Source organism: Sprattus sprattus (assembly GCF_963457725.1).
Source record: "Sprattus sprattus genome assembly, chromosome: 5".
Classification (NCBI taxonomy): domain Eukaryota; kingdom Metazoa; phylum Chordata; class Actinopteri; order Clupeiformes; family Clupeidae; genus Sprattus; species Sprattus sprattus.
The window spans coordinates 31,533,734-31,548,266 of record NC_137924.1 but is presented as its reverse complement, the minus strand read 5'-3'; the positions used below and the strand labels follow the sequence as shown (position 1 = coordinate 31,548,266).

General features: G+C 45.3%; 2 protein-coding genes across 3 annotated transcripts in view; both read right to left on the bottom strand.

Annotated features, from left to right (window-relative positions):
* The window catches only part of LOC308366131 (E3 ubiquitin-protein ligase TRIM35-like), a gene marked incomplete at both ends in the record, with an annotated part of 185,644 nt that overhangs the window by 57,881 nt on the left and 113,230 nt on the right, over nucleotides 1–14,533 (bottom strand). The gene's annotated exons all lie outside the window — the stretch shown is intronic.
* The window catches only part of fn1a (fibronectin 1a), a 42,455-nt gene that overhangs the window by 14,531 nt on the left and 13,391 nt on the right, over nucleotides 1–14,533 (bottom strand). For both annotated transcript variants that reach the window (XM_080839307.1, XM_080839308.1), the window contains exons 13-25: nucleotides 13,449–13,570; nucleotides 11,833–12,001; nucleotides 11,145–11,321; nucleotides 10,493–10,621; nucleotides 10,126–10,215; nucleotides 9,697–9,891; nucleotides 7,530–7,808; nucleotides 4,029–4,292; nucleotides 3,546–3,640; nucleotides 2,791–2,959; nucleotides 2,593–2,679; nucleotides 2,139–2,330; nucleotides 1,284–1,556 (exon numbers count right to left, since the gene is read on the bottom strand). In XM_080839307.1, coding sequence (XP_080695433.1) covers nucleotides 1,284–1,556; nucleotides 2,139–2,330; nucleotides 2,593–2,679; nucleotides 2,791–2,959; nucleotides 3,546–3,640; nucleotides 4,029–4,292; nucleotides 7,530–7,808; nucleotides 9,697–9,891; nucleotides 10,126–10,215; nucleotides 10,493–10,621; nucleotides 11,145–11,321; nucleotides 11,833–12,001; nucleotides 13,449–13,570 — 2,241 coding nt within the window. The remainder of the gene's footprint in view (nucleotides 1–1,283; nucleotides 1,557–2,138; nucleotides 2,331–2,592; nucleotides 2,680–2,790; nucleotides 2,960–3,545; nucleotides 3,641–4,028; nucleotides 4,293–7,529; nucleotides 7,809–9,696; nucleotides 9,892–10,125; nucleotides 10,216–10,492; nucleotides 10,622–11,144; nucleotides 11,322–11,832; nucleotides 12,002–13,448; nucleotides 13,571–14,533) is intronic.

The window sequence follows — 14,533 nt, the reverse complement described above, 5'->3', positions numbered from 1 at the left end:
TACAGATGAGAGAAAATGGGCTACTGCTTTAGAAGCGCCACTAAGAAAGAGATGAAACAAATTAATACTTGAGAGCCTGCTGCCAGCTGGTCTTGAAACCAGAATACACACACACACACACACACACACACACACACACACACACACACACACATGCGCGCAGACACATACATACATAGCACACAAACACACACAGGGCTCAGATTAAAACCATATGCAGGTCTCCCATTTCACTTCTTTCCTCTCCAGCAGGTTTCTGGTCTCTCATACATTCTCTCTCTCTCTCTCCCTCACACACACACACACACAGAAAGTGAAAAGGGGATAGACACAAAAATGGAGGGTGAAACTTGGAGAAAAAGAAACAAAGACTAACAAGAAAGAAAGAAAGAAGGGAAAGTATGAAAAAGACATTAAAAAAAGAATGAAAGAGGGAGACAGACAGACAGAGAGAGAGAGAGAGAGAGAGAGAGAGAGAGAGAGAGAAAGTAAATGAGAAAGAGTTTGAGAGAGGGGGAGAAAGAGAGAGAGACAGAGAGAGAGAGAGAGAGAGAGAGAGAGAGAGAGAGAGAGAGAAAAAGAGAGAGATAGAGACCGTGTGTCTACCCAGCACAAGGACCCCACAGCACTGATAACTGATGGTGATTAGAAAAGTTACAAGTTGGCTCCATCTCACAGCCTTCCCCGCTCAAATAGCTATCAGCCAATGAACACGGATCCAGAACAATGACAACACATTACAGTGTGTGTGTGTGTGTGTGTGTGTGTGTGTGTGTGTGAGAGAGAGCGAGCATGTGTGGCTGTGTGCATGCAGAACAATGACATCACACATTTCAGTGTGTGTGTGTGTGTGCGTTTGGGCAAGCATGCGTGGCTGTGTGCACGCATATGTGTGCGTATGTATGTCAGCATGTCTGTATGTGTGTTTGAGTGTGTGTGTGTGTGTGTGTGTGTGTGTGTGTGCGTGTGTGCGTGTGGTCAGAATTGGACAACTGAGAGCAGTCTGACTGTTACAAAATGATTATATCAAAGTTTCTTAGGTCAGATTAAATCAAACCGAGGAGAGTGAGGAGACATCTGGTGGAAAATCTGGGTCAATTTTAAAGGCCATTCTCCACACATTTCCCACACATCCGTTGCCAAGCAAACATGCCTGAGCCTGAGGAAGCCCAGTATTCCGTGTCCATCCTTCCTTAGCACTCCCTAAAAACCTCTCCGTACCCCAACATGAACCCATTAAACGCCCCCATTAAACCCCCCCCCCTCCTCCGAGCCCCACTTACCAGTCTGCTGTGTCAGCGTGGTAGGCTCGCTCTCGCCGCTCTCCGTCACCGTGACGACAGTGATGTCATAATCGATGCCGGGCTCCAGGCCGTAGACGGTGTAGTAGCCTGTGGTGGGCTCCACCATGTCCTCGAAGATGGGAACGCTGTCCCCTGCCGCTACCACGGTGATACGATAGCCCGTTACCGTGGTGAAGTTGAGAGGGCTCCAGCTCAGGCCGATGGTGGAGTCGGTGACGTCAACAAAATCAAGGTCCGTTAGCGTGGGGATTTCTGAGCGGGTTTAGTATGGAAGGGGTGAGAGGAAGGGCGGATGGCCCACAGACACACACACACACACACACACACACACACACGGCGATGGACAAACACAGACACACACACACACACAAAAAAGACAGAGAAGCACACACACACAGTCATTGTTGAGTGTGACTTCTGACGGAGGAAAGAGGGACCTTCCACATGGTACAGTAACCATACCATGGAAGACCAAGCACACATAACCAGCGATATGACAGACGATTCACCACCACAAGAGGGAAAAGGTCTCATGTCCATAGTACCTCTACACTTTTGTGGCCATATCACTTCATCAGTAGTACTAGCAAGAAACCAGTTAGAACCAGAACACCACGGCAGGAACACTCCATTAAACATAATTCTGATTACATTTAATGTTCTCTGGTAAAGTTAACACTCATCACTCAAGACATGATGAATATATTCTGACATGAGGTACCTGATCCACAAACACACACAAACACACACACACACACTCTTGGTTTGGGTGGACAAATATTCTGTCCAGGGGTCATAGTTGAAAGGTCAAAGGTCACAAGAATAGGTGCTCACCCTGAGTGATAGTGGTAAAAACGGGCGTGCTCTCCATATCATCCTTGACGGTGACGACGCTGACGTTGTACTCCACGCCAGGGCTGAGGTTATCCAGGGTGCAGGAGGTCTGGCCCGCCTTCACAAACTCTTCCACCGAGTTGCCTTGCTGCCCATTGGTCGGTGTGCATGTCACTCTGTAGCCGGTAATGTCTGAAACATGGTTGGGTATTTATTCATTTATTTATTTTTACCGTTGAACAAACAGGCTTGAAGACTATGTTATGTATGTTCACATGCAGCTGGTACAATGGCCCAGATCAATGTTCTATTTTTTAGACCTTAGATCTTTTAAATGCATTTTCAGTCAGATTTCCACAAGCCTTCAAATCAATTTGGACTTCAATATTTGTTTTCTTTCTGCAGCTTCCCATAAAATTTAAATCTCTCATGATGGGAGAAAGGGAGGAGTCACCTGGAGTATTGGTGTCTCCCCATTGAACAGTCAACTCTCCTGTCTTGGAATCGGGCTGCAGGTTCAGGTCAGTGGGTGGAGACAAAGCTAAAAAAAATAATAATAATTGGAATATTTCATATATAGAAGTAATCATTTCCTGTTGTCTTGATGCCACTGATGGTCTCCCATATGAGGGCTAAGGTCCCGTCCACTTACGTGTGACTATGCGGCGCGTGATTGGGTTGCCTTGGTGGTGACCGTTGATGATTGGCTGGACGCTGTAGGAGTACTCCACCCCGGGGGTTAGGCCAGAGACGGCGAGGGTGCCTGAGTCTGAGGTCACGTCCCTTGGTGCCTCACCTCCCAGACTGGGTCTCACAGTCAGCTGGAGAGAGAGACAGGGTGGGAGAGAGAGAGAGGGCGGGAGAGAGAGAGAGAGAGAGAGGGCGGGAGAGAGGGGGAGAGAGTGAGGGGGGGCATGAGAGAAGGGAAAGAGGGAGTGAAGGAGGTGAGAAAGTGGAGGTAAAGAGGACGGCAAGAAAGTAAGGGAAAATGAGGAGAGTAGTAGAAAAGAGGAAAGAATGTAAAGACAAGAGAGAAAGAAACAAAAGTGGAGAGCACATAAACATGGGGTTAAAGGTCATTCTTTTCCCAGGGTCACATTTATGACATGCAGGTGACAGTCTCACGACACCACACCTCCACCACTATATCACGCACGCACGCAAGCACGCACGCATGCACACACACAATCGGACAAGCATCTGAAAACACTTATACAAAAAGTAGTTTGTGGCGAAACAATGAATTACTTTATAATTGTACCTCTACCTTTAGTCAGCTAGCTCATTAAGCAGAAATCTTACAAATAAATGCCACACAGAGCCAGTAGAAGGCAGAGTTTAACACAAGTTATGTTCATATACACTCTGTGACAGTGCAAGCTGAAGGGCCGTCCCTCTGTGCAGTACCTTGTATCCCACCCTGGGCACTGGTTTCCAGGAGACGGTGATGGAGGTGTCTGTGACATCTGTGGTGAAACGGGGAGCATTACCCATGGGCTGGGCTGGTGAGGAGGAGGGGGGGGGGGGGTTGACAGGAGAGCACTGGGTTAATGGACCAGCTTCATCATTCATCAACCATGAACATGACCACATCAATACATTCCATATGGGAACAGAATTTCCCTCCACGTCATTTTGCTTTGCTGTGCATGTTTGTTGGATCTTGTTGTGACCTGTTGCTGGGTAATCACATGTGTTTCTGTGTGTGTGTGTGTGTGTGTGTGTGTGTGTGTGTGTGTGTGTGTGTGTGCATTCTTAGGGTACATATGCATTACTTCACCCAGGTGCAAGTACATGTGTTTGTGTGAGAGAGTGTTATGTGTGTGTCTTTCTGTCGATCTGCCTGAGTGTGTGTGTGTGTGTGTGTGTGTGTGTGTTTTTATAACTCACTGGTAGTGAACACTCCGGTGGCTCCCTCACTCAGCACGTTGTCCCTCTCAGCGTGTAGTGTGGCGGTGTAGTGGGTGTCGGGCTGCAGGTTGAGCAGCGTGTACTGGTTCAGCCTGGCCGGGATGCGCAGCTGCTTGGGACTAGAGCCCTCCACCACCAGGAAGAGCCGGTAGCCGGTGATCTGGGCCCGCGGGGGGCCCCACAGGATCACAGCGCTGTCCTCCGTCACATCAGAGAAACGGACACTGCTGGGGGAGTCTGGCTCTGAAGGGTGGGGGAAAGGAGAGAGTGGTGCCTTACTGAACAGGTAGTGCGTTACTAACAGGGTTGTGCATTACTAAACGGGTTGTGCTTCACTTAAGGGGTTGTGTGTTACTTGACGGGGTGTGCGTTACTACAAAAGTTGTGTGTTAGTAAACGAGTGGTGCATTAATAGACGAGTGGTGCATTAGTAAACGAGTGGTGCGTTAATAGACGAGTGGTGCATTAGTAAAAGAGTCGTGTGATAGTAAATGAGTGGTGCATTAGTAAAAGAGTCGTGTGATAGTAAATGAGTGGTGCATTAGTAAACGAGTGGTGCGTTAATAGACGAGTGGTGTGTTAGTAAACGAGTGGTGTGATAGTAAATGAGGGGTGTGTTAATAGACGGGTGGTGCGTTAGTAAATGAGTGGTGCGTTAGTAAACAAGTGCTGTGTTAAACACATCTCATTGAGCGAGTAACTAAACAACCTGTGCTTCACTACACTTCCGTGAGGTGATGTGTCTCATATTAGGACAGTTGGAGGTGGTCAGTGTGTGGACAGCTGAGCAGATGTTATGGAGGGGGTGAACAGCAGCTGTTTCTGACTGCTACGGCATGCCAGAGAAGCCAAACCAACGCCTCGATAAAGAACATCACTGTTAATGTTGTTATTATTCTACCATCAGCAGGGAACTTGTGAATGTACTGTGTAAACATGTGGTTAACGCGAGCACATGTCTTCAAAAGACCCATTCTAAAAGCGTCCAAGTTTGTGTTCTAGGGGGAAAACGGGAGTGGCACAATCTAAACAGACACATAACATAACATCTGAGTCATTCCTGTCCTGTGTGTCCTGCCATCATATTTCCATTAGGGTCTGTGACTGGCATGTTCCCCTGGACACAAGGACACACGGACACATGGACAAACACACACACACACACACACACACACACACACACACACACACACACACACACACACACACACACACACACACACACACACACACACACACACACACACACACACACACACACACACACACACACACACACACACACAGCCTGTTTTTGCCACTCCTTTCTGTGTCCCTCAAGCCCTTGTATAAATGTTGTGGTTTCCACTGTCTTTTTTGTTCCTGAACTGTTTCCGTGGACACTAGTTATGTAAACAGCCACATGATCTTCCTGAATGGTTTTCCAGGTAACAGCTTCTGCATCTCCACTACATGATGCCTTTTAATGAACATAGTTTTTATGTTGTCTTTCTAGTTTATTGACGACTGATGCCTGGTCCTGAGGTTTGTTTTTCCTTCATAAAACACCCTTATTAAATGTGTGCAGTTTGTATTCAATACTGAGCAATTTCTTTGATGCCATGCTTTGGTACTAGAGACTATGCCCAGATTATGGATATATATATATATATATATATATATATATATATTCCTAACTTGCTTTCCTTCCTCTACCTTTTCTTAGATTTCCTCTAATGCTTTCTCCTCTATCTAGTACTTAACTCGCACTTACAGAACTTACATTGCTGCACTATTTTTATTTATTATGTTAAGTAGTATTTATTGTTACGCTAGGTCTCTAGCTTGATTGTTCTCTCCTTTGTACGTCGCTTTGGATAAAGGCGTCTGCTAAATGACTAAATATTGCATCTTTACTGAACATGACCCATTGCTGTACTCAAGGGGGTCTGCTAAATTACTAAATGTATATAACACTAATATTGTATCTGTACTTTATATGACCCATTGCTGTACTCAAAGGCGTCTGCTAAATGACTTAATGTATATAATATTAATATTGTATCTGCACTGAACATGACCCATTGCTGTACTCAAAGGCGTCTGCTAAATGACTACCGTAATTCCCGGTCTAAAACCGCTACTTTTTTCTCACGCGTTGAACCTCACGGCTTATACAATGACACGGCTTATTTATGGATTTTTCCCACTTTCACAAGCTTAATGCCTGAGGGGAGGCAAACAGTAACTCTGCCTAAATGAAGGGGGCGTGCGAGAGCCTAAAACTGGACTTTAAATCGAAACGTGCAAAGTTAAATAATGGGAGATCAATGCCGGAGCTAAAAGGTATGCTTCAAACGACGGGACAGAAAATAACTTGATAGACAACTCACATTTCAAACCAACTTGCTTTTGAAAAATGTTGGAACCTCAAGAATAGATTTGGCTTTAGACAAAGAGCGGAGACTAAAGCATGAGCAATATTCGCTAACATGACATTGATATCAGAGTGAGCCCTTGCTCTATCGATTTCCCATTATTTCTCTTAGGTATGTTTATATGATATCTATGTGAAGCCATTTAACATTCCACAAGTGGTTGTAATCACGTAGAACCCAAGACTGCTTTTCAATGGTGAGATGATTTTGAAAAATTAAACTTTGCAGCTTAAGTTGTGTTTCCTGGTTATCGAATGGCTGTGCTAGCTAAGGGAACTTTAAATAACCTTAGCATAAACGATTTCAATGGAAGAGTTACAGTTGCATAAAACGATAGCTAGTCATCTAGTATCCTCGATTTAACTCATACAATTATAATGGGAAGGGGTATAAGCCCTCAGGGTGCCTGTGCAACTTCGTATGAAATAGTTCATATTCACACATATTAATACGAGTTCATCACAAGCTAGCAACTGCCAACTGTATGTACCTTACCTATGTGTGTGAAAATGATAATATGAAATATGATAAACAATAGACAATGTTCAAGCTGACAATTGAATGATGGTTTTACGTTGCTTGTGCTTACACCTTTGGCTAAAACAACACGGCGACACAACTGTCTTGTATTCTTTTATGGTCGAGATCGAATTTTGAACTCAAACCAGTTCCAAACAGAGGTGCCCCCTTTTTAACCAAATCGTCATCATGCTGCTCTTGAGCAACATCACTTTCTGCGTGTTAACTTATCCTCGATTGTTCAGTTTAGCACTTATAATAAGCTATATATTTGTAAAATATTAGTACGTTGCATGCCTACTAACTGTTCTTGTCATGCCGAGTTTCGTTAAAGCCTGTGTAAAGTTAATTTGTTTTCAATGTACCGGTATGCACCTGCGGCTTATAGACAAGTGCGGCTTATTTATGTTCAAAATAAGAATTTTTAAAATATTCAGTGGGTGCGGCTTACATTCAGGTGCGCTTAATAGTCCAGGAATAACGGTAAACGTAAATGTATATAACACTTATATTGAATCTGTAATTAACCCATTGCTGTACTCACTGGTGGCCTGTTCTCCCACCAGAGGTTCGCTCTCCTCGTCTCCTTTCAGGGCGAAGACGTAGAAGCGGTAGAGCGTGCCGGGCATGAGGGGCGTCACCTCCACGTAGGCGTTGTGTGTGATTGGCAGCTGGAGCTCTCGCTCAGCCAGCCCGTCGTCGCCCACAGGCGCCACAGAGACACGGTAACCCGACACCTCAGTGGACGGTGCTGCCCAGGTGAGGGTGATCTTGGAGCCGGACACATCGAAGAACTGAAGGTCTGTCGGAGAGGGGACTTCCTCTGTGGAAAGGAAGTGTGGGTTGTTTATACAAATGAACAGGATGTACCATCAGCCTTAACATTCACAAACACATGTAGTTTAATCTAGTCAAATCAGGGTCACCAGTCTTTATAAACCTAATCGATGAATCAATTAGCTTATGTATTAATGTCTAGGAGACTGATGAATCACGTCTGGTTAGCACCCTTAGACGTGCTCTACCATCTGGCCAAGTTGTACTTCATGACCAAAGCAGCGACTCTTTGTACCCAATCATTTGTCTCCAATCCACACACACACACACACACACACATCACTCTCTCAATTTATTTGCCCACTAATAAAAACCCTGCCATCATAGAGAAGGAATCCACACACACACACACACACACACACAGGGACTGTGAGCTCACCAGAGAGAAAGAACAGCAGAACAAGTGCAGAAGAAAGAGAAGAACCACCAACAGAGGAAGAGAGGAGAGAAGGACGGGTTTTGGCCGAGCCGTGCTGTTTGAGGAGACGCTACAAGGCTCGTGGCCGCAGACATCTGGCCCGGACCCCTGCCCACAGCGGCGTGGAGAGGCACCTGAGCAAACGGCTCCCCGAGCATGGGAGAGGCACGCAGAGCGCTCCAGAACATTCCTCAAGGTCAAGGTCACCCACAGACAGAGTAAACTGTACAGAGAGGGTCAGCACATCAATCACTCACTCAGCCTGACAGAGAAGGAGAGTTGAGGATGGACAGAGCGGAAAAGTTGAAGGGAAGGCAAATAAAAAAAATGCAGGTTGAAGAGAGAATAAGAAAGAAAGGACGGAAAGAAAGAAAGAAAGAAAGAAAAAACAAGCGAGATAAAAAGAAAGAAAAAAGAAAGCAAGCAAGGTGTGCAAGCAGGGAGGGCCTATCAAATCAAACAAATGAGAAGTGTGCTCGTGTTTGCGTGTGTGTGTGTGTGTGTGTGTGTGTGTGTGTGTGTGAAAAGGCAGGGCAGAGAAACAACAATAAAGAAAGAAGGCAAACCGACACAGAGCCACAACTACAGATGGAGAGGTTGAAAGCTGGAGGGGATGTTTGCCAACAGCTAAATCAGAGCGTGGCGTCTCGACTACTTTATTAGCCAGCTCCCATAAAAATAAACCTTCAACATCTCAGAACTGCACATGGATTTAACAAGCAAATGAAGGGTTACACACACACACACACACACACACACACAGTTTAGTCACACACACTTTGATTTACTCCAACAGACGTTCAGGCCTTATCATCGTGTTTCCAATATAATACTTTTTTAACCTGTTGACAATTAATACATCATCCAAACTTTCCACTGCACAAGCCCAGGAGATATAGCGAGAAGGAGAGGGAGAGAAAGAAAAAAAGACAGAGCAAGAGAAAGAGAGAGCAATGGAAAGAGAGCAAGAGAAAGATAGAGAGATAGAGCAAGAGAAAGAGAGAGAGAGAGAGAGAGAGAGAGAAAAAAAGCTTAGATGTGGAAGGAAGGGTTAGGGATAATCCTTTAATTGTGCTTCTGCAGGATTTATTAAAAGTTTAAAAGGAGAGAGAGGGAGAGAGAGAAAAACAAGGGGAGATTTGAGAGAGAGAGATAGAGAGAGATAGAGACAAGGATTTAATAACGTTTAAAAGGAGAGAGAGAGAGATAGAGACAAGGATTTAATAACGTTTAAAAGGAGAGAGAGAGAGAGATAGAGACAAGGATTTAATAACGTTTAAAAGGAGAGAGAGAGAGACAAAGGGAGATTGGAGAAGAATCCGTGCAGTGTGATAAAGACAAGGCTATGAGGTCTAGAGAACAGCCCAGATGGATTTCTGTGTGTGTGTGTGTGTGTGTGTGCGTGTGTGTGTGTCTGTGTGTGTGTGTGTGTGTGTGTATACACACGTGTGTTTACCTGGTAGTGGGTCTCCGGCTGTGTTGACCTGTACAAACACAGGCTCGCTCTCCAGGTTTTCCTCTACTGCGTATATGCTGATGTTATATTGCAGGCCGGGGCGAAGGTCACTCAAGGTCACAGAGGTTGCTGTTTCAGGCAGGGTCAACTCTGTGCTGCCGCCCTCGACGGATGGAGTATAGACCACACGGTAACCTGCAGGACAGACACACACACATTGGTTCAGTCATAAAGTCTTATACGTATACTGTGTGTGTGTGTGTGTGTGTGTGTGTGTGTGTATATATATATGAGATATATATATATACATTAATCTAATGTAAGGGTTTATTAACTCTTTATCTTGTTGTGCCCTTTTCCTAAGGGTGACACCCATTTAAACATGTGCTGTAAATCAGAACAGCAGAAAAGACTAGCCACTGTGCAGACCTGTGATGGGGGCCAAAGGCTTGGACCAGCTGACGGTGATGTCGGTCTCATCCACATCCTCCACTTCATGATCAGTGGGAGCATCAGGAGCTACACATGAGAACACAGAGTTACATTGGGTGTGGGAGTGTGTGTGTGTGTGTGTGTGTGTGTGTGTGTGTGTGTGTGTGTGAGAGAGAGAGCGAGAGAGAGAGATTGCGAGTTAGACTGGGTTTTGTGTGTGTGTGAAAGAGAGATTGTGAGTTAGACTCTGTGTGTGTGTGTGTGTGTGTGTGTGAGATTGCAAATTAGACTGTATGTGTGTGTGTGTGAGATTCCGAATTAGACTGTATGTGTGTGTGTGTGTGTGTAGGTGTATTAAACTAACCAGTGGTCTGGGAGGTAGTGAGAATGAGATTGGGCTCTCCTTCAGTCGTGACCTCATACACGTTGACGTTGTACTTGCGTCCTGGAAGCAGCTCGTTGATGTTGACAGAGGTGGCCGTATGGGGCAGATCTACAGAGACCACACATACTAGTTACGCATTCTGCTCCCAGGAAAGAACTGGTCAAGAATTATGTCTAGTCTAAGACTACAATACATACACCAAAGGTAATAGAAGACTAGGAGCCAGATCAGGGCCAGATCAGGGCCAATTACGTGCTAAGGCTGGCTTCTTCCTGAGATTTTTAGGGCAATACTCTTCCTAAAACCTCCTTCTATGCCTCTTTATACCAGTGTAGACCTCAATGGGTTAAAATTGAGTGTTCTGATCAAAACATTTTGAAGCAGACGTGAATCATATCTGGGCCCATTGGTTGCTATGGATCAGCTCATGAGAGGAGGACGTTTATGAAGACTCTGTTCTCATCAAACATTTGGCACCAGATGTGGCCTTGAGTTGGATCAGCTTCAGCTGTCATCATCAGAGGTTTCAAACCATCATGACTCAGGATACCGCCCCGTCCTTTCTCCTCATATCGCGATTTTCACAACAAGCTGTTATAATCACTATGGGATGTTTACGGGTGACACTAACCCAGGATGACAGGCTGTCCCCCATTCTCGCTGAGCTCGTACTCCACCCTGAAGCCAGAGACGGTGTCAGAGGCGGACACCCAGGAGATGACAAAGCTGCTGGAGGTGATCTCCGTCACGGACTCAGAGGTGTCCACCATGGCAGGGGGTGGGGTGGTCTCACCCTCGGAAGCCGCCACTGTGGAAGGGGAAAGGAGAGAACATGTTCTTAAATAGTTAGTGCCCACTTAAATGTGTTTGTTGAGCTGTTAACTAAATTGTTTGACTGCACTGTGATTAATGTTGACAAAATTACTTTTTATAAAACAAAAAAATTGGTTGAAAATGTCTCATCACGCCATCTGCTGTTGAAAAAGGCAGATAGTGACTTTAAATGTATTTTCCCCAAAAAATGTTAACATCGACTCCCTCTAATCAGCCCGTCTGATATTGACAATGTTAACGCCCGACTCTCAGCCCCTTGCCCACTTTCCAGTATGTTTCAAAATCATGAAGCAGGTGGAGTTGGAACACTATGTATGTATGCTGTCTGTGTGTGTTTCTGTGTGTGTGTGTCTGTGTGAGTATGCTGTCTGTGTGTTTGTATGGGTTTGTGTGTGTGCGCATGCATGCAAGTGTGTGTGTGCGTGTGCGTGTGCGTGTGCGTGTGCGCGTGTGCGTGTGCGTGTGCGTGTCTGTATGCTTCTCACATGATCCGTATGTGGTAGTGAAGTCAAAGCGTGTGAGCTCTCTGTGGCCAAAGCGTAGGATGCTGATGAGCTGGCCCTCGTAGGTGATGCCGGGCTTCAGACCAGAGATGGTGTAGGAGTTGAGGTGGCCTGGGATGGTCACCTCATGCCAGGGTCCAGGGCTGTTTTTCTACAGACACAATCACAGGGGGAATATGAGAGAATATGGCAACCCATTCATCTATTAACATGTACCCATTCACAAAATGTCTGAAGGTCGGATGGAATTAGAGTAACATACAGGAATGAAACGTATATGAGCAGTCTACACTTGGTAATCTGTTCCAAGTATGTCAGCATGTTCACTCAAAGGATACGTGAGTATAAAACATCCCCTGGTGATGTCACAATGGGGAATACCAGTGGACATAATTAAGCAATAAGGTTCGAGAGGCAGTACGGTATCGTCAATAATGTACTTGTTCGAGGGAGTTGTTAGGCCCGACGCGCAGCGGAGGGCCGGCAAACCCTCGAACAAGTACATTATTGACGATACCGTACTGACTCGAGTACCTTATTGCTTTTATAACACGGTTGCCAGCGACTTTATAAATATTAAGTACAATTAAAGTAAACAGTAAGCTGCCTTTCAGCACAAAAAAAGTTGTAGACACCAAACGTTGTGTATCGCATTTCAGTAGCCGAGAGAAAAAAGTCCCCCTTTGTGTGGCTGTTGCTATGCAACAGACAAATAGCATTGGGAACTTAACGTCTGAAAGACCTAGCACAAAAGCTACGTGTGTTTCAAATGGGTTTTTGGTCTAAGCGCTAAAAGTCAACTACAAATAATATTCGAGACTTTCAGTAAAGACTTCCAATACTCTGCAACATTCGCGTAGCACAGAAACAACTAACCGAGTCAATTAAGACATATAAAAAGTCGTGTAGATAGCTTAATTCACATGAAACATTCCCCACTACATTAGCCACAACACGCCGCCATCTTGGATAGATATTTCCTTTTGAGTGCGTACTGATATGGAACGCTCAGGTAGATGAAAACAGGTCGTACAGTTACTATACCGTAGAATATAGCACACCCCGGAACTAACTCTCAGAATGGTGGATTCCATCTACCCGTGTTATAATTCCATCTACCCGTGTTATAATGAGAGATATGCCAGGCAGGCCAAAACATGGCTGAGAGGTGCGACAGGAATGAAACTCAAACAATGGACAACAGCAATATCCCACAGTTCCTCGGGCATGTGAGGGGAGACGTAGGTCCAAAGCAATATCCCACAGTGCCTCGGGCGTAGGAGGGGAACCTCTGCCTCCATATTTGGGAGGGTGAAGGGGAGGGTTGGAGGGGTGAAGGCAAATAGCGGTCATATTATTTGCAGATTCGAAGGCAGGCTGGCATTGAGGATAAATGTTGCTTGTACAGTAGCTCATATACAGGGGCCAACGGTGTATCTGTTCAGGGTGTGGACTTGGTGTGTATGTGGGAGGGTTACTATATGGTTATGCACACTATTTTTCCAGGTGGTGGGGGTTTAGGGGCATGTGTGTGTTTTGGGTGTAGCCCAACTGTAAGTTGTGGGATATAGGTGGGTGTGCATGTTAGGTTAGAGTACCTGTTTCCACTTGAGGGTGTACTGGTTGATGTGGGTGGAGGGAGGGGGGTTCCACTGGATGGGGTGAGAGTTAGGCTGGTTGCCAGACTCTGTGATGATCACCTGCACAGGGCGATGGCCACCTGGGGAAACAATGAATGAATGAATGAATTAATTAATTAATTAATTATTCCATTAAATAAATCACAACACTTGGATTGCAACAACATACAGAACCTCACATGAATCACTGCAATCTTAAATTGTGTGTAAACAAGATATTTGTCTATTTCTGATCGGAGCCGTCTTTGTACTGGTCCCATGTTCCAGCCGCAGTTTAAAGGCTCTCCCCTCTTGCCTCACACAGACCTGTTAGTTCAAACACCGTAGCAGACCTGAGCGCTTCCAGATCATGAGACAGCAGTCACCTGTCCTCTCTAATATCAATCTGAGTGCATTATGAAAACAGCTGTTCCCACAGCTAACCAACAACTATAGAGAGAGGGGAGAGAGAGAGAGAGAGAGAGCGAGAGAGAAGCGTGTAAATGAGGCTGGAGTAGTTTGTGGTAGATCCTCGAATGACTGTGGTGAGCGTGTGAGAGGACTCTGGATGGGTGTGAAAACAGCCCAGAATGCCAGTGAGACGTGGGGAGGGGAATGGCTGACATTCCAATGCGAGATTCTTCCCAGAACTTCAGCAGAAAACACATCCCTGGTCAACAAGAAAAACCTCTCCCTACAACCTCTTTCTCAACCCTCTCCCTCTCTAACAATACCAACTTCCAGATTTTTTTTTGAAGGTCCACACCCTATACATTTTTCGTGTAAATAAATGTGGGAAACATCATATTCATATCAACATTAAACAAAATAAAATAAAAAATGATAAATACATTACACACCCAGAAATGTCCTATGAATGTTTTTCCATGGCCTTTCTCAGGCCCTAACACATTACTCTAGTCTTCATCATGTAGTTTACTCTACTGAGAGGCTCTCTGAGCAAACGCCCCTCAGACAGATATGGTCCAGATGAGGTCCACATTAAGTCTGGGTCCATGACAAGTCTGTGTCAGATCAGGGCCAAATCCACGGTCCAAGTATGG